This window comes from Hemicordylus capensis, chromosome 4 (assembly GCF_027244095.1).
Source record: "Hemicordylus capensis ecotype Gifberg chromosome 4, rHemCap1.1.pri, whole genome shotgun sequence".
Classification (NCBI taxonomy): domain Eukaryota; kingdom Metazoa; phylum Chordata; class Lepidosauria; order Squamata; family Cordylidae; genus Hemicordylus; species Hemicordylus capensis.
Genome location: NC_069660.1, coordinates 242,739,067 through 242,758,529, shown reverse-complemented (window position 1 = coordinate 242,758,529; position 19,463 = coordinate 242,739,067). Strand labels below are relative to the sequence as shown.

The 19,463-nt window shown below is 44.8% G+C and overlaps 1 protein-coding gene across 8 annotated transcripts in view; it reads left to right on the top strand.

Moving 5' to 3' along the window:
• SMCHD1 (structural maintenance of chromosomes flexible hinge domain containing 1) overlaps nt 1-19,463 on the top strand; it is a 260,220-nt gene that overhangs the window by 217,722 nt on the left and 23,035 nt on the right. For all 8 annotated transcript variants that reach the window (XM_053245721.1, XM_053245723.1, XM_053245722.1 and 5 more), the window contains 2 exons: nt 9,710-9,819; nt 18,818-18,888. In XM_053245721.1, coding sequence (XP_053101696.1) covers nt 9,710-9,819; nt 18,818-18,888 — 181 coding nt within the window. The remainder of the gene's footprint in view (nt 1-9,709; nt 9,820-18,817; nt 18,889-19,463) is intronic.

Sequence of the window (19,463 nt, the reverse complement as noted above, 5' to 3'; positions counted from 1 at the left end):
ACAGAATCTCTACTTTCTATTTGATTGGGGCAGATCCATGTTTAAACACAAATATAGGCCACTGTCACATGTCCTTGTTTGACATATTTGACATGACATGTTTGTCTTTGTGAGAAAATTTCAGTTTGCAATGAAAGGCATTTTTTTCTGTGAGAAAAGTATTGCTCATCTAGACCAAACTTCTCCCTGAAATGTCCCATTGTTGCAAAATATGAATCCATGAAACTTATCTCAGCCCTACACCTCTAACACAAGATTTCTTAATTTGATTAACTCTTTGAAAAATTGTATATACTCTTAATGATTAAATCTTAGCATTTTTATTTTATGCTTTGAATATTCTACTTTTGCATTAACCCCACCTGCATCACATACTAGTGTTCAGGTAGATGGAAGTTTATGTATTTTATTTCACATACAGGTGGCCCTTGTTATTTGCGGGGCTTTCATTCCAGCCTACAGCTGCAGATAATGGGACCTTGAGTCTGTGGGAATGGGGGGGGGTAGCCCCAGGAAATGACTAGAAAATCACAAAAAAAGCAAGAAAAAAACAGAAATAAAGATGGAGATGGCACTGTACCTTGGCCACCTTAGCTCTCCCACTCTCCAGCTGCTCCAATAGTGGACCCCAGCTCCTACAGTAGTACATAATAGTGAAGTTTCCCCACCCCACAGTTGAAGTCCATCACTTAACAGCACAAAACCGTGGCCTGACCGGTTGGTAGGATTGGCCAAAGAGGCAGCACAAAATTCAATCCACTTCAAGCAAACACACAGGGAAGTTTCTTCATTCCACTGCTGGAGTTAGCAGCACTCCATCTCTCTCTCCAGTCTCTGGCCTGCAGCAGCAAAAATAAAATTTAAAAAGCAGTGGAGTTCCTTCACTCCAGTGCTGGAGTAAGTGGCACTCCATCTTTCAGTCTTCTGCTTGGAGTACAGATCACATAGCAGAAGCAGGCCCTGCAGAGGCAGACCTGCTGCTGCTATAGTCATCATCATCATCCTCTTCTTCCTCAAAGCGGTGGAAAGTGCAGGTGTTGCTTTCTGGTCATGACTCCACAGCTGTGCTGGTGGGTGAAGCTACCTTTGCAGGCAGAACCCAGCTGCAGGATCTTGGATAGCCCCTTTGTGGTGAAGGGCTTGGGGAGTGTCTCTTCCTCTTTCACCTCCGCTTCCTCACTCTCTGGAGCTGCTGGATGTGCTCCTCCAATTCTTCCTCTGTGATCTCCTCCTAATGGATTGGAGGAGTTCCTCCAGCTCATGTAGAGCGATATCTTCCAGGCCTTCTCCACCAGCAATCCATTCCACCTTGTCGACTACAGAGGGAACAGCTGCAGCAGATGAAGAGGTGACTGCCCCATGCCACAACTTCTTCCACACTGCATCTTTGCAAGGGATACCACAATGTTCTCTATGCAGTCTGTGATGTTGACGTTCTTCCAGCAGTCACTGACTGACAGAGAGGGGATCGGCTTCCATGAGATCCAGTATTTTCCTGAAGGTGCGGCGAGTATAGTAGGAATTAAATGTCATGATCAGATTTTGGTCGATCAGTTGGAACAAGGAGGTGTTGTTGGGAGGCAAGAAGGTGATCTCCAAGTTCTGGTATGCACACAGCATGGCCTCAGGATGGCCAGGGGCGTTGCCGAGCAGCAGGTGGACTCTGAAGGCCAGGTTCTTGGAGGCAAGATATCTCTGCACCTCATGCAGAAAGCAATTGATCTGGAAGTGATCTATTGTCGTCATGAGAAATGGGTTACTGCGCCTGCGCAGGACCTTCCGGATAGAATAATTAGCTCCTCTCTGGCCCCCCTCCCTACTGTGCATGTGCTCAATGGCTTTCTTTTCTCAGCAGTCGGGGGCCATTTTGATTCAATTTCTTTTTGACTGATGATGCGTCGAGACCTTTGGGTTGTTGCTCCTCAGTATTAGAAAAGAAAGAGTTATTCAACCAGTACTCCTTCTGGTTCTACATTCCAAGGATTTTTGAGAGGTGGCATAGATATTGATGTGGATGGAGATTCAATCCCTAAAACCCCATCCATGTCACCTTTCACTGCTACAATAACTAAAACATGTCTTACTTGCTTTCAACTTGTTCAGCCAGCTGTATCAACGGCAACTTTGCCACCCGCTACTACTGCAGTGTTGTGGAGCCCATCTTCTACCTTTTTTCCTTCACAACCTTTGATGCCACCAAGGGACCCTTTCCACACAAGTGGGTTTAGACACACAATGTCACCAGTGACTCAGCTGGATTTTGCTGTGTTTCAGTTATGGAGGGCAAAGCATATACTTCAAGGACATGTTGCACAGCAGCAGCCTGTTCCTTTACAACAACGTATGCTGCCTCCTCGGCCTACTGCCCTTGCTACAACTCATCCTATACCTATGGTAAACATGGGAGTCTGTCAAACCTGTAGCGCCATCCTTGACTCAGCGCTCAATTACGCCGCCTCCTGCTGGAGATAGGTTGCATCCGCCCCCACATGCACACCCGTTGAATGCCCCGGTACAGATTCCAGAGATGGTGCATATACTGTACCATCTGACGACTCGTATGATTCCTCTGATTCATCAGAACCGGATACTGATGGTGAAGGGGGAATTCCAGAGCATCCTTCAGATCCACCCTCGGATGTACCCTGAAGCCTTCCACCTCACCTAACAAGGAATTGAAATTGTATACTAAGACAATACAGCAAAGATAATGCAGAAATAAAACAACCAACAACAGACCTTGAGAACCCTTTTTACAAAATGATGGCCACAGTGCAGTCAACACAGCCTGTCACCTTACCATGTTGCCAGTCATTTCTAAAGCAGCCAAGAAAGCATGGGAAGTCTTGCAAACTTCTACTCCAACTTCTAAGCACTTGGAGAGTTTATACTATATTCAAGAGGAGGAGAATGCTTACCTTTTAAAGCACCCCCAGTCCGAACTCTCTAGTGATAAAATGCGCGGCCTCCTCTAAATTGGACCATCGTCATTCCACCCCTTCTGATAAAGAAGGGAGAAAGCTGGACATTTTTGGATGCCTTATCGATTCGCATCATGAATTATGCGGCCTGTATGGCACATTAGAATTGTTGCCTGTGGGACTCTGCAAAAGTAGCTCTCCTCACTAAAACCAGAGGACTTTAAATCTAAGTTTGAGGAAATACTTAACAAGTCAGCTGAACTTAGCAGACAGCAGCTGAGTACATTTAAACACTTGGTGGAAACTGAATCTAGGACAATGACCACTGCAGTCTCCCTCAGGTGCCATACCTGGTTACGTTCTTCAACCCTACAAAATGATATGAGAGATCGCATTGAAAATCTGCTGTTCGATTCCAAAGGTTTCTTTAGTGACTTGACAGTTTCAACAATAGAGACTTTCTAAAAGTCAAAATTTACTGCAAAGAGTTTGTCTGCTTCAACAACTATTTGAGGCTCCTCCTGCTACCAGAATTTCAATCGGCAACGTTCTGGTTTCTAGTATCAAGACTGTAAAGAGCATAAGAAAGATGCCTCCAAGCAGATGATACCAAACTATTTAGGGTAGTGAAATCCAAAACAGATTGTGAGGAGCTTCAAAGGGATCTCTCCAAACTGAGGGAGTGGGCGACAAAATGGCAAATGCGGTTCAATGTTGGCAAGTGTAAAGTGATGCACATTGGGATGAAAAACTGTCAGTGACTGACCAGGAGAGGGGTCTTGGGGTTGTGGTGGACAGCTCGTTGAAAGTGTCGACTCAATGTTGATATTTAGCTGTGAAAGGGGCCAGTTCCATGCTAGGACTCATTAAGAAGGGGACTGAAAATAAAACTGCTAATATTATAGTGCCCTTATACAAAACTATGGTGCCGCCACACCTGGAGTACTGCATACAGTTCTGGTCACCACATCTAAAAAAGGACATTGTAGAACTGGAAAAGATGCAGAAGAGGGCAACCAAGATGATCAGGGGCCTGGAGTGCCTTCCTTATGAGGCAAGACTACACCTGTGGCTTTTTAGTTTAGAAAAAAGACGACTGCGGGGAGACATGATAGATGTCTATAAAATCATGCGTGGTGTAGAGAAAGTGGATAGAGAGAAATTTCTCTCTCACACACATAACACTAGAACCAGGGGTCATCCCATGAAATTGATTGCCAAGAAATTTAGGTCCAACAGATGGAAGTACTTTTTCACACAACACATGATCAACTTGTGGAATTCTCTGCCCCAAGATGTGGTGTTGGCTACTAGTTTGGATGGCTTTAATAGGGGTTTGGGTAACTTCATGGAGGAGAGGTCTATCAACGGCTACTAGTCTGAGGGCTACAGGCCACCTTCAGCCTCAGAGGCAGGATGCCTCTGAATACCAGTTGCAGGGGAGTAACAGCAGTAGAGAGGGCATGCCCTCAGCTCCTGCCTGTAGGCTTCCAGCAGCATCTGGTGGGCCAATGTGTGAAACAGGTTGCTGGACTAGATGGGCCTTGGGCCTGATCCAGCAGGGCTTTTCTTACGTGGTTAAGCAGTCTCTTTGATTTTCAAGACCGTCCACCGCACATAACATCATCGCCTACTGGAGTTTTGAACACTGAGCTGCTGGCTATCAGTGGCATACCTGTAATAAAACCTCTTTTGTCACCCCAGATCATCAGACTAGCCAGTCGTGCTCCAGCATGGCACCAGATAACATCAGACTAGTGGGTCTTAAGAATTATCAATTCTGGTTACGCAATCGAGTTTGAAACTTTGCCAAGCTTCAAGGGCATGAAGATCGCTCCAACAACTTTGTTGGGAAAGGGAGCAGTAGGGCCAATGTGTGAACAGACCATCTGAAGGGATTCTACTCATGCTATTTTCTCATTCCAAAGCAGGATGGCGGGATCAGAGAAATTATGGATCTACGCGACCTCAATCAATACATCGATATGTGCAAGTTCCCTATGACGACGACACAAGGAATCCTTCCATTCCTTGCCAGAGAGGAGTGGCTTGCTACGTTAGATCTCAAAGACGTGTATTTTCATATCAGGATTCAATGCAACCACTGGAAGTACTTGCAGTTAGCTATAGGAAGCACAGTGTTCCAGTATAGGGTCCTACTCCCTTCGGCTTGTCTACAGCACCAAGGGTATTCACCAAATGTATGGCAGTAGTTGTCGCTTACTTGCGCACACAAAGTATCGTTGCATTTCCTTTTCTAGACTGTCTGCTGGTACACCAGGACAGGTTGGAATTAGAGTCCCAAATCCAGTATGTCCTGCAACTGTTAAATGACTGGAGAGTCCACGTCAATTGGGACAAATCAAACTACAACAAAAAAAAATCCATTGGAGCAGTGCTGAACACACTGATGAAATGAGCATATCTGCTGAAGGAACGATATCGTCACATTTGTTCTCTGATGGAGACATTCAAAAACCAACCACTGCAACAGGCCGAACAAGTTCAAAGGCTGCTTGGCGTTATGGCCTCTTGTAAAGCAACCATTTTGCATACTCGCCTAGGTATGTGGTAACTACAAGTTTGGTTTCTGCGGTCATTCCACCCAAATGTCGACAGTCAGCAAATGCTGCTTGAAGTCCTGCTGCCTGTTCTAAACTCCTTGCAGTGGTGCAAAGTGCTAGAGAACCTACTTCAGGGCATATCTTTCAAACCTCCAACTCTGACAAGGTGGGTGATAACAGATGCCTCCTTGATGGGGAGGGGAGCACATTGCTAGAGTTGTCAGACTCAGGGCCCATGAACGGCACAACAGCAGAAGATGCATATCAACTTCCTGGAGCTGATGGCAGCCTTTCTGGCCCTAAAATATTTTGCACCCCTGATAAAGGACTCCACTATACAGCTCCAAATGGACAATACTATGGTGATTGCCTATGTCAGCTGGCAAGGGGGAACAGTTTCAAGGTCTCTATTTGCACTAAGCACACAACTTTGAAATTGGTACATTTTCCAAAATGTGTTCCCGGTGGCCAAATGGACAATACTATGGTGATTGCCTATGTCAGCTGGCAAGGGGGAACAGTTTCAAGGTCTCTATGTGCACTAAGCACACAACTTTGAAATTGGTGCATTTTCCAAAACATGTTCCTGGTGGCCATCCATATCAAAGGTGTGGAGAATATCTTAGCGGATGACTTCAGCAGGACATTCGAGAATCAACAACATCATGAATGGGAACTCAAGCAAGTGTGTCTAGACCGTCTAACCACCATGTGGGAGATCCCCCAGGTGGATATGTTTTGCGATGGAAGAGAACAAGAAATTTCCACGATAATGTTCCAGAGCAGGCATTGGGCGAGCGTCTCTAGGCGATGCCTTTCAGTACAACTGGAACAAGGTTCTAATGTATATGTTCCCCCCTTTCCTCCTAGTCAACAGGGTTGTGGGAAAACTGATACAAGACAACATGAAAGCTATCTTAGTGATACAATGGTGGCCACGCCAGAAGTTATTTGTGTCGCTACTCAGACTGACGAGGAACTGTTATTACCGTCTTACTTCTGTTCCCTCTTTGGCTTCTCCAAGATACAGGTGAGAGAGATTCCTACCTGCAACCTTGGAGAAGCCGCTGCCAGTCTGTGTAGAAAATACTGAGCTAGATGGACCAATGGTCTGATTCAGTATATGGCAGCTTCCTGTGTTCCTATGTTCTTGACTCAGATCTGCTAAAAAGAGACAGAGGTTGAATTCTGCATCTGGCTCTGCAAACGCTGCAGCTGATGGTGTGGAAGGTCGGCTATTAAAGAAAATCCTGCTAAACTGCACAAAGAAATTACACAGGTAAATGGAAGTGTTTTATCACCTATTCCAAAGGCCAGGGGTTTAATCCGTTCAGAGCTTCCATGGATCATGTCCTACTGTACCTTACCAGGCTGACTGAAGTGGGTCTGGCAAATGTGTCCTTCAGAGTTCATCGTGCTGCTATTTCGGCTAAGAATGGTGGTTGGCAAGGCAAGACCACCTTCTCTCATCCTCAATGCAAGAAGTTCCTGCGGGAGATTAATAACCTGAACACACACACACACACACACACACACACACCATATGCCACCTGGCTGAACAGTGGAGTCTATCTCTAGTGCTGGCTTCACTAACGGAACCTCCCTTTGAACCACTTCGTGAGGCAAGCTTGCAGTTTTTGACACTGAAAACTGCTTTTTCTCACCGCCATAACTACTGACATAAGGTTAGTGAATTGGCTGCCTTAAGGGTGAATGTTCCATATATGCAGTTCTTCCCCAACAAAGTGGTTATGCGTACCAACCCATCCTTCTTACCTAAGGTGGTGACGGATTTTCACTTGAATCAATATATCGTCCTCCTGTCATTTTTACAAGAACCTGGAACATGCCTAGAACAAACTTGGCATCCATTGGATGTCAGGCGCTGCCACTAAGCACGTGCACGGCAGGGGAGGGGTGCCAGAGAGGAGCTAATTAATCTATCCAGAAGGCCCTATGTAGGTGTAGTAACCCATTTCTCATGAATGACAACGGATCACCTCCAGATCATAAGTTACAGGTAAGCAACCTGTTTTTCACCCAGTCACAAAAAAACGTTGTATTCACTCATGCTCTCCTCTTGGCTCTTTAGAAGACGGGAAACGGATTTTATTCTTCCTTTTTGGGGCATGAGGGTTCTGTTCTCAGTACAGTAACATGGGCTTGACCACACAGTCCCCTGCAGCATTGCTGTACACCAGCAGTGAGGCAGTTCTTGATGCCTTGAAACCTGTAGAAGTCCTTTCTTCTTTGCTGATGAAGGAACAGAATGGCATCCACTTCCAGAACAGTCCTGTCTCATCAGCACTGAAGACCTGCCCTGGCCTGTACCCTCCAGACTGAATCAGCTGCTGGAACTCCACTGGATATCTTTGTGCCGCCTCGTGGTCTGCCAATGCTACTTCCCCTGCCGCTTGACATTGTGGAGGCTGTAGTGGTGCTTGTATCTTTCAAACCAGTCCTTGCTCACCTGGAAACTGCACTCAGCACCTTCAGATGTTCCTGCTGCTTGACCGCCTTCCACCACAAACAGCCTGCAGAGTCACAGTGCTTTCTCACAGATTACTGGTCCACTCAGTGGCACATTCCTCTGGGCTTGGTCCTCATCCACAGGCTGGGGGCTTTTTCCATCTGTTCCATGTAGGGATCGTGGATCCCTACATGGAACAGATGTGGATCCCTACATCATTATTATTATTATTTTGCATTTATATCCCACTCTTCCTCCAAGGAGCCCAGAGCGGTGTACTACTTTCTTAAGTTTCTCCTCACAACAACCCTGTGAAGTAGGTTGGGCTGAGAGAGAAGTGACTGGCCCAGAGTCACCCAGCTAGTATCATGGCTGAATGGGGATTTGAACTCGGGTCTCCCCGGTCCTAGTCCAGCACTCTAACCACTACACCACGCTGGGTCCACATGCAATGCCACCTTGAGACTCTGAAATGTGTGGACATCGCACTCGCACAGATACTGGCTTCACTTTTCTTGATTGAGTGGACAGTGGACTCACTGATGCCATAATGGCATGCAACAGACACCATGCTGTCCCCAGGAGCCAACATGCCTCTTCACTTTTTCACTCAAGGGCAACACTTTGCGAAATGTTTTGCCACTTCCCTCAGCAGAGCTCTCAGCTGTGCGCTTGATGTACAGTACAGTAATTTTGCCAGACACTCAACCCCCACGCTCCATTGATAAAGGACAGCACAAGACTGTAACTGATAAAATCAATTTTAATGGATACAGTACAGTATTTAAAATCAATTTTCAATGGATACAGTATTTAAAATTAATTTTCAATTGATACATAAAGTAATTTTTCTGGGTACTGTACAGTACATACTTAAAACAAATTTCACTGGATAAATTTTTAATTGCTATTTAAATTAACTACAATTATATGCTACAGTACTAGAATTAGTTATCAAGATTAAAATTAATTTTTATTTGAATTTCTAAATTAAATAGAATTTCATAAAAATTTAAATTAAGTTTATTAAAGTGATACAGTAATGTAATTAGCATCTTACCAGGGCAGCACAATGCTGCAAGAGGCTCTTCTAAGAAAACTTCACAGGGATGGCTAAAGAAACCACTGATACATGGGACCGTGAATATCAGAACCATGACTAATGGGGGCCACCTGTAGTTGCATTTTGAACCTCATGTCAACAAATTCCTAGTTTTAATAAATCTGCCTATTATATGTGGTTGACATAATTGCAGGTGATCCTCAAAGGCACAGGGCTGGTTCAGATATCATGTGGAGCTACCTTGTGCGTGCTCCTCCCACCTGCCCTGTCTGAACAGGAGGGGGAATGCTCACTCCCTAGGTTGATTGCCAACATGTGAAGCCAAGGTTTAATTTTGTCTCCACATGACATCAGAATTGACCCAGTGAGAGAATCTACCTTGTTTCTCCTTCACAATTTCTGCTGAAAAGAAAGAGTTGGACAATTCCAATTTAGTGTGGATTGCACCCCTGAGATCGGATGTTGCTATCTTTTTTCACCTAGAAGTCCAGTTTTTCTTCATGTGGTTCTTATTAGCAATGCTTTGCTTTTTAATGCTTTCTTCTGGTTAATAATGCTTTGGGATTGTCATTACAATCCCAACTCTCAGTAGTAGAATGCCCATAACTGACCAAATATTGTTTATGGTTTCATGTTTAACTGACTTAGTCAATGGGGAAATAAAATATATTTTTTCTATTATTTCTACCAGGCCTTTACCTCACTTACGAAATGGAAAAAATTATTTCAAGCCTATTGGAAATCCTGTATTTGCCAGAAATTTACTTATATTTCCAGAACACTCTCTTAACTGCCAGACAGGTAAATGTTATGAAGAGAGATTGCTGAAATTACATGTCAATAAGGCCAAATTACACATTATGTTAAGCATGTTGTTTACTGGTTTTCCTAAGTAGCTACCAGGAGCTTGGGACCACACAGTATATGGAGAGAGAGGACAAAATTCTATCAAACGATACCTAAATATTTTGACAGTAGTTGATTCAGCACTAATATTCAATGAAGCCTTTGTAAATAGTGGGTGACATCTTGAGTAACACTGCAGTTGTTCAGCTAAAAATGCACATGTGCAGAACTAGCAAAGGGAACAATTCATGCTTGCTACCACAAGACCAACTCTCCTCTGGTTACATGGAGTACTTCTGAGAAAAGGGGTAAAATTAGTGCAAATCTCCACATATGTAAACAAGTACCTGCCCTTCAGAAGTGGGAATACTAGTGATACACATGAACCGTTTTTTAGCTACATGTGCGCAGTGTCAAGATGTTGGCCAGTAAAATTTTTGATGATTCATTTATGCATAGTGTAAATAAAGGATAAACCACATGGCATTTTGTGGGGGGAAAGATTGCCTTATTTATTCGTTCATCCATCCATTCATTTTAGAGTTTTGTCTGAGTCATATCTAGGCAGCTAACAAAATAGTAGAAACACATCAACAATTTAAATACAAAAGAAACAAATTAGAACAGTTAAAAAAAAAAAGCAGCTAAAAACAGCAACTATGTACAGCACTTAAATCCACAGCCCATTAAAACTATTTCTGTCATCATTCCATCTGCTTCATTTCCTTGAAATCCCTAGAGAACCAGGGAGCCCTTTTGGCCCTTGCCAGTGTAACAGAAAGTTAAAGAGTGATTGTGTTTTGTCCAAGTCATCCCTGTTGTCATGGTGGCCATGAAGTCCAGAGCTTTTCCTGTCTGAGTGGCTTCCACATAACTGTTGAAGCTGCTCAAGATTGAAGTCCTTGGGCCTCAGACACCACCCCTGGGACCACCTCAATCAGTTCAGGCAGGGAGATGGTTGGGCAGTGGGGTGAATGGTACAGCAGTAGAATCCTAAACTTGTCCTGAGACTCCAGTACCAGGTGCAAGCACTCAGAGTGGATACCATATTGGACTCTGAACCAGAAAAGAGAAGTTGAATTCCTGTAGACTAAAGCAGTTTGACTTCTCTGACCATCAAGCCTTGGCTGGTGTTGCATAGAAAAGCCAGCTGGGCTTAAATGAGAAAAATGACCCTCTCTTTATTTTCCCAGCCAGGTATCTATAATACATGCCAGGTCAGCTCTCTCATCCAGGATTACATCCTGGAAAATATATATCTGGATCGAAAGCCGTCGAGATCCACAAGAATGGGATTCTGCACCTGTGCGGGACCCTCGTGGTAGAATGCTGCAGCTCTTTATGGTGACTGAGCCCCGCCTCCATGCCCACAGTTTGCTATTTAAAGGTGGGCCAGCGCCATGTTGCTCAATTCTTTTCCGACCATTGCGTTCGGACCTCGGTCTGTTGCTCCTTGTCGGATAAAGTTCTTCAGATTTTCTTCGTGACTTCATCTTTTTTTTTTAAGGACTGTTATTTCAGTTTATTGACTTGATCTTGGCTTCCGGATTATATTGGTGTTATTTGACCTTTCGAGCAGACTTTGGGCAATGCTATTCACTTATCAATTATGGCTGAGGAAAAATGGAGCTTTAAGAGGTGTGAAGGATGTAATGCTAAGCTCCCCTCTAAAGACCTCCATGATTTATGCCTCATCTGCCTTGTTGAGGAGCACAACGTCTCCTCTTTTAGGATATGTCTGTCTTTCTCTAAGCAGACGCGCAAGAATCAGGCTCTGAGGCTTTGCACCACCATTTATGATGAGGTGTTAAATCCTTCAACTCTAGGCGAGCCCCTCCCATCAACATCAATATCAAAATAGCCATTGAAAACCTTCTCAACCCTGAAAACATTGAAGCATTCGAAGTCTAAGACCAAACAGGCAACCTTGGAAGTCCACGGTACCGGCCTGTCGACATCAATATCTTCAAGATTGAAGGTGACACTGGAAACACAAGAGCCTCTTGACACCGACACGGATGACATCAAGGACTCGATCTCCGTCTCCAGCTCCAACATTGATTCATTCCTCAGCTCCATCTACATCTCCTGATCAATGTCAAGAAGCTCCGAAGACACCTGCTCCTCAGTTTCCAACTGCAGTGTCTATGCTACTTACACCGATGTTGTCGGCATCGAGACGGATTTCCCCCCGGTGTCAAATGCCAATGCTGACATTCAACGCTGATGAAGAGGATTCAGATAGAGGTGCCTGTTTGAATCCCTCCACAGCACGCACATTGCTATCAATACTGGACTCGTCCTCTAGTACACAATCTATGACCACATTCAAAGGGTTTCTTCCGACAACCACAGCTACACCTACAGGGTCTGCTACTATTTGTTCAGTTGACCAGCCATCATCTTATACCCTATCTTCTGCCCAATTGGAGGGTCCCTCTGCTTGGCACTCCTGCTGTTTCTCACACACTTTGGCTGTGGGATCAACGCTTACTATGGCTGCTATGGGAACTTCCTCTCCTGACTTTCCATATGATTTTCAGGAAGGGAGACGTTGAAAAATGGTTCTTTCAAAGTCCTACCATTCTCTTACTTCCTCATTGGCACAAGTTAGTCTGGTGAACATGCTAGCAAGTGGAGATGCTTCTGCTTTGCCAAGCAGACCTGTTGTGCAAGGTTCTATAGCAACTCAGACCCCTAGTTCACCACCTGTGCCTCTAATGTCAACGACAACTCAGACAACCACTCTGCCACAAAAATCTCCATGCTTGGCTGTGGGGACTCAAACGCCCTCTATGCTTCTGCCACCAGTAAAGTCTACTATTGAGACTCAAACACATATCCCGCACTCCCCAACTGAATCTCTATCGGATTATCATGGCTCATCTGGCTTTGATTCGTTCCCAGAAGATCCAGACAATTTGATGGATCCGCCTACTGATGTGCCTCCTTCTACCTATGTATCCCCTAACGAAGAGATGAAAGCCTACCATAAACACATTAGGGAAATGGCAGAGACTCTGGGTTTAGACCTGTAATCCAACCTAGCCACCGTAGACGATCCTATCTACAACTTAATGGTTAAATCTCTGTCATCTCACCCTATGGCTCTGCCAGTTCTCCCAGTTATCTCCAGGGCAGCGAAGAGATTTTGTATCGCATCCAAGGGAGAGATAATACCTACCTGCTAAAGCATCCTGCTCCTAGCTCCCTGGTCATTGACTATGCCACCTTGACGAAATCTGGACGGCATCACACCACTCCTGCAGACAAAGAGGGGAGAAAGTTGGATCTTTTAAGGAGAAAAATTTACTCCACATCATGTCTGTTGGTTAAGATCATGAATTATTCATCTTGCTCAGCAAAGTATAATCAAGGCCTGGCCTGTGGGAAGCCCTTCAAGGTGATTTAGACACCCTGTCACCAGAGGAATTTAAAAAAGAAATGCAAACAGATAAATTGGCTGTGTTTACTCGACAGCAAGTGAGCATGGCAAAACACCTAGCCAAGTCAGAATCTTGTCCATGGCAGCAGCCGTCTTACTATGGAGACATGCAAGGCTTCGCTCCACTAATCTTCAGAGCGATTTGAAGGAAAAAATTGAGGGCTTACCTTTTGATGGTAAGGGCCACTTTCGTGAGACAATTGGCTCCACCATGGAGCAGTTAAAGAAATCACTGCAAAGACTTTTACCACCACAACTTCGAATTGTTTCTACACCTCAAAATATCGCTCTTACCCCCAGGCAGAGGCCTGCGTTCAGACAACAGGATCGCCATGACTTCAAAAAACAATATCACCCTTATCGTAAATTATCCTATCAAGGCAAAGTCATTCAATCTCAGCGTAAGAAACAGGTGGGACTTAAAAAAGCATCTTTGAGGAACAGAACCACCCACCTTCACCTCTGCACTTCTCACCCTTCTCACCATCAGGGGCAGTAACATTTTTGCAGGTGAGCAACAGCACCAACCTCGCAATCCCATCTCTTCTGCCAGCATGCAAATCCCTCAGGCTGACACGCCATGCCCCTACATGGCACCGCATAACATTGGACCACTGGGTCCTGAGTATCATATCCTTGGGATACGTGATAGAGTTCAGAACGGCCCCAAACATTTCAGGGATGAATTTCACTCAACCATCCCTGCCATTGCAAGAGAAAGTGAAGGAGTTGTTGCAGAAGGGTGGAATCACCCCTGTGCAGGGGGCACACAGGCGGGACAGTTTTTACTCCCGTTATTTCCCAATCCCGAAGAGGGAAGGCGGGATCCACCCCATCATGGATCTGCGCCACCTAAATAAACTTATTTAGGTGGCGCAGATCCATGATGGGGCGGATCCTGCCATCGCTCTTCGGGATTGGGAAAACCAATTGGTTCTTCGCTGCCCTGGATATAACTGGGAGAACTGGCAGAGCGGTGAGATGACAGAGATTTAACCATTAAGTTGTAGATAGGATCGTCTACGGTGGCTAGGTTGGATTACAGGTCTAAACCCAGAGCCTCTGCCATTTCCCTAATGTGTTTATGGTAGGCTTTCATCTCTTCGTTAGGGGAAACATAGGTAGAAGGAGGCACATCAGTAGGCGGATCCATCAAATTGTCTGGATCTTCTGGGAACGAATCAAAGTCAGATGAGCCATGATAATCCGATAGAGATTCAGTTGGGGAGTGCGGGATATGCGTTTGAGTCTCAATAGTAGACTTTACTGGTGGCAGAAGCATAGAGGGCGTTTGAGTCCCCACAGCCAAGCATGGAGGTTTTCGGGATTGGTTCTGTGTAAGAAAAATTCACATGATAGCATTGCAAGAGATCCTACCGCTTCTCTATCAAGAAAATTGGCTTGCAACACTGGATCTGAAAGATGCATATTTTCATATTGGCATAAGAGATCAGCACAGAAAATATCTGAGATTTACCGTAGGAGAACAAGTGTACCAATACAAAGTTTTACCCTTCAGGCTTTCCACTGCCCCAAGGGTATTACCAAGGGTATTGCATACAAATGCATGTCCGTAGTGGTAGCCCATCTGTGGTTGCAGGGTGTAGCAATCTACCAATCTTTGTATGATTGGTTTCTGACATCCAAAGACCAAGGAGAGTTGTGTTCTCAGACATCATATGTTTTAAATCTCCTACAAGACTTGGCGATCCAAGTCAATTGGAAAAAGTTCCATTTAGAACCAGTACGTGTTATCACCTACATTGGAGCAAACTTGAAGATGGAAACCAGGAGAGCGTACTTACCCAAAGAGCGATACGAGTGTATCAGGGATCTGATCCACAAATTCTAACAACATCCATCTCAGCTGGCTCAACTCATTCAACAACTCTTGGGCTTCATGGTGTCCTGCAACACAGTAGTGCATTATGCATGGTTGAAAATGCACAAACTACAACTTTGGTTTCTGTCAGTTTTCTGCTCAAATGTGGACAGCCAACACAAGTGTCTGTAAATACCAGATCTCCCTTATAATTATCTCCCTTACCTGGTGGATGAACTGCCGAAATCTTTTAGAGGGAGTTCCTTTTCGGATTCTGACTCCAACAATCTGGTTGACAACAGACGCATCTCTACTGGGTTGGGGTGCCCATTGTGAGAACCATCAAATTCAAGGCAAATGGAACCCACAACAAGCTCAGTTGCATATCAGCTTTCTGGAACTGCTAGCTGTCTTCCAAGCGATGAAAGCCTTCCTACCACTTCTGCAAGGCAAGATTGTGCAGGTGCAGCTAGACAATACCACTGCCCTGGCTTACATCAATCAACATGGAGGAACAGCATCAAGGACTCTTCGTGCCCTCAGCCTACAACTGTGGCACTGGTGCATCAGACATCAGGTTTACCCAATAGCCATCCACATAAAAGGTCTGGACAGCGTCCTAGCAGACGACCCGGGTTGCACGTTTGCACAACAGCAGCACCACAAGTGGGAGATCGAGACGGAATATATTGCCCCACTCTTCAACAAGTGGATATGTCCTACCATAGACCTGTTTGCAGCTTCAGAAAACATGAAGTGCACACGTTTTTGCTCAAGGGTAGGTCACAACCCACAATCACTGGGAGACGCCTTCCAGATAGACTGGACTCGGGAGATCCTGTGCATGTTCCCACCATATCCGTTGATCAATCGTGTGGTGGCGCATCTTCTGACTGCTCCAACATCCTGCATTCTCGATACTCCATGGTGGCCAAGGCAACCATGGTTTCCCAAACTATTGGGAAACCAGTACCAAAGGCGGAGATAGATCTCCTGACACAAGACAACGGTCACGTCCTGCATCCAGACGTACTCACACTCTGTCTAACAGCATGGTGAATCAACTTCTGAATAAGTTTCTACTCAACCAAAGGGAGCCTTCCACCAGATGTAACTACTTTGGCAAATGGCTGCATTTTAAAGCCTATGCCAGAGCACATGGTTTTAAGCCTAAACAAGCTACCACTAAGGATGTACTCCTGTACTTGACTACCTTAAAATTGCAAGGTTTGGCTAATGTGTTCCTAAAAGTACATTTCACGGCACTCTCATCCAAATGTCCGGGCTGTGATGTTTTTTCCTCACCCAGATAGTAGAGCTTTCCTGAAGGGCCTCATGAATGTATACCCACCTATTCGTACGCCTGTGAAGCCATGGAACATAACTTTTGTCCTCTCAGCATTTACCCAGAGCCCATTTGAGCCAGCGAGTACTACTTCCATCAAACTAGTAACTTTGAAAATGGCCATCCTACTTGCTACAACTACAGTAAAGCACGTTAGTGAACTTACAGCTTTGAGGATTGATTCACCATAGACCGGGATCTACCCTGATAAAGTACTAATGTGTATGAACCCCAGCTTTATGTCCAAGGTGGTGTCTGACTTCCACCCTAACTAAGATATTGTTCTCCGTACCTTCTTCAGGGACCTGTCTACACCTTTAGAACGTGTGATTCATTCTTTGGATGTGCACAAAGTGCTTACCTAGACTGTTCTAAGGACTTTAGATCCACCAAGCGCCTTTTTATCGCTTACAAGGGCCCTGATAGAGGCTCCTGCATTTCCAGGCAAATAATGTCCAGATGGCTGTTTGAACTCATTATGCTGACCCACAAGTGACAGAACATGAAACCACCTGAAGCAATCAAGGCCCACTCTACCCATGCCTACGCTTCATCGGCTGCACACTTATCAGGGATAACCCTCATGGACATCTGTAAAGCACCTACTTGGTCCACTGAGTTGCCTTTCGTCAAGCATTACGCCATAGACATGCACTCTGCTGCCAAGGAGAAGCGTTTTAAAACAGGTGTTACAATAGCTACTACTGCACCCTCCTCCTTTGGGAGCTAGCTAAACACCCATTCTTATGGATCTCGACAGACCTCAATCCAGATAAACAGGTTGCTCACTTGTAACTTATGATATGCTGTCAACATAAGACCCTCCCAAACCCACCGCTCGGCAGTAGCGTTCTGCTATGCATGTACTGAGTGTGCATGCAATTCTCTTCCAATGATGAACTCACCTGCTATGGATGACCATCCTCCACGGCATTCATCCAAGAATTGAGGAACATGGCACCAGCCCATCTTTAAATAGCATGCTGTGGGCATGGAGGAGGGGCGCGGTCATCACAACAAGGTGCGGCATTCTACCATGCAGGCGCAGAACCCCATTCTTATGTATGTCGACAGATCTCTACCAGATCATAAGTTACAGGTGAGCAACTAGTTTTTCTTTGATTTATGGCATTTATAAATCAGTGCCACCAAATTCCATGATTAACTGCCAAGAGGACAATCAGGGTCTCTTTTGCTGGGGAGAAGACCAGAAGGAGGATAGACCCCAAATGCCTAGGCCCCTTTCTCCTTAGCTGCTATGGCTCCCCCTGCCCACAACAAATATGAAGGGCCCATCCACTCCACTCCAAAGTCCGTCCTGAGCTCATTAAATATATTTCTCAGTCAAATAAGAAAATATTAAACTAGCTAAAGTAATCCCATATAGTCAGCAAATAGACAATAAACCGTGTTCCCAGGGCATACAAAAACTCTTGTAACTTCCACCCTAATTCTCCAGCTTCACATAACAGGTCAGATATGTTTCTGCTCTCACCAGGGCACCCACTCCCCGCTCACAGAGGGTTAGCCCCTGACTTGTTAATCCCTGTTGTGAGAGCAAGGACACCTTGTTAATCCCCATTGTGAGAGTGAGGACACCTTGCTCTCACAGAGACGAGCAGGTAACTCCTTGTATCTCACCAGAGGCAATCCAGGTAGAAACCGATGATATTCAGAATAGGTGGACACTTGCCCTTGTAGAACCCCCAGATGGATGCCCATTCAGGGGTGTCCCCATCAGAGCTGTTCCACTGGCAGTGACCAATGCCTATGCCTATGCCAAGCCCTGGGGAAACTTCCACCCAGACTACCGCTGGACTCAGAGAAAATGTTGTACTGGCCCTCACTATTCTCCAGTTCATTTTGGAGTCAACTCCTTTAGAGGCAATTCACCAGTTGAACTTAGCACCTATGCTAAGGATAAATATCATCCACCCACCTAGAAGTAACTGTAAGCATCCAGATGGAACTTCCTTTCTGGGTTGGGCTTCCTCACTGGAGGCAGCTGTACCTCTGTGGAAATGGCCTCCAGCACTCCCCCAGGGCAACAAGCAAAAAGTAAAGGAGCATAGAGAAGATAGATTGCCTCTTCACAGACCTAAATGTTACTGCTGTTCTCTTTATGCAGTAACCACTTTGGAATTCCTTTTATTTATATATTTGGATATGTTGTATCATTGTAGTTGTTCTTATCTTGTATTAGAGTGGACAAATTTGCCAATATAATTTAGCGTTTCAAGAACCTACTAAATTGCTGTATCAATATGTCAGCATTGCATTCAGCTGTGAATATTCTAAATATTGTATTGTTGAAATCTCACTGTTTTATTTAACTTTATAGTCTTTGGGATGCTCTTATCAGATACCATTATTATTGACAATATGGATGCTGCCAATCATTACAGGACAGAGGTATGTATTACAATTTAACGTGCATTTGTTTTGTGCTTGTACAAATGTGTGAGGGACTCACAACAGGATTCTGTCAAGTTTTTATTATGTCAAAATATAAACGCTTCAGTCCTAAGAACTCCACAGGGCTTGTCCAATTTTATGTAGTTCCCTATGCTATGTTAAAGGTTGTTCTGGAGTGCTAGTGCTTAGAATTAGGATATGGCAAACAAGGCAGCCACCTAGGGCACAGCACACATAGGGGCACAATGAATGACAATTTTAAATATTAAATGCTATGCTTTGTAAACATGTTTTTAATATCAGAAAATTCTCCCCTTTTGGGCATATATATTTTTGTAATGCTTCAAGTTACAAGCATTAAAATTCAGTCCCAAACAGTGTTCCCTCTAACAGGGTTTCCCAGATGTTGTTGACTACAACTCCCAGAATCCCCAAGCAAAAGCCTTTGCAGCTGTGGATTCTGGGAGTTGTACTTAACAACATCTGGGAATCCCTGTTAGAGGGAACACTGGACCCAAAGCCTTTCAGAGGACAGTACTAAGAGATACTCAGCGATTTGTGGTGGGAGGGAG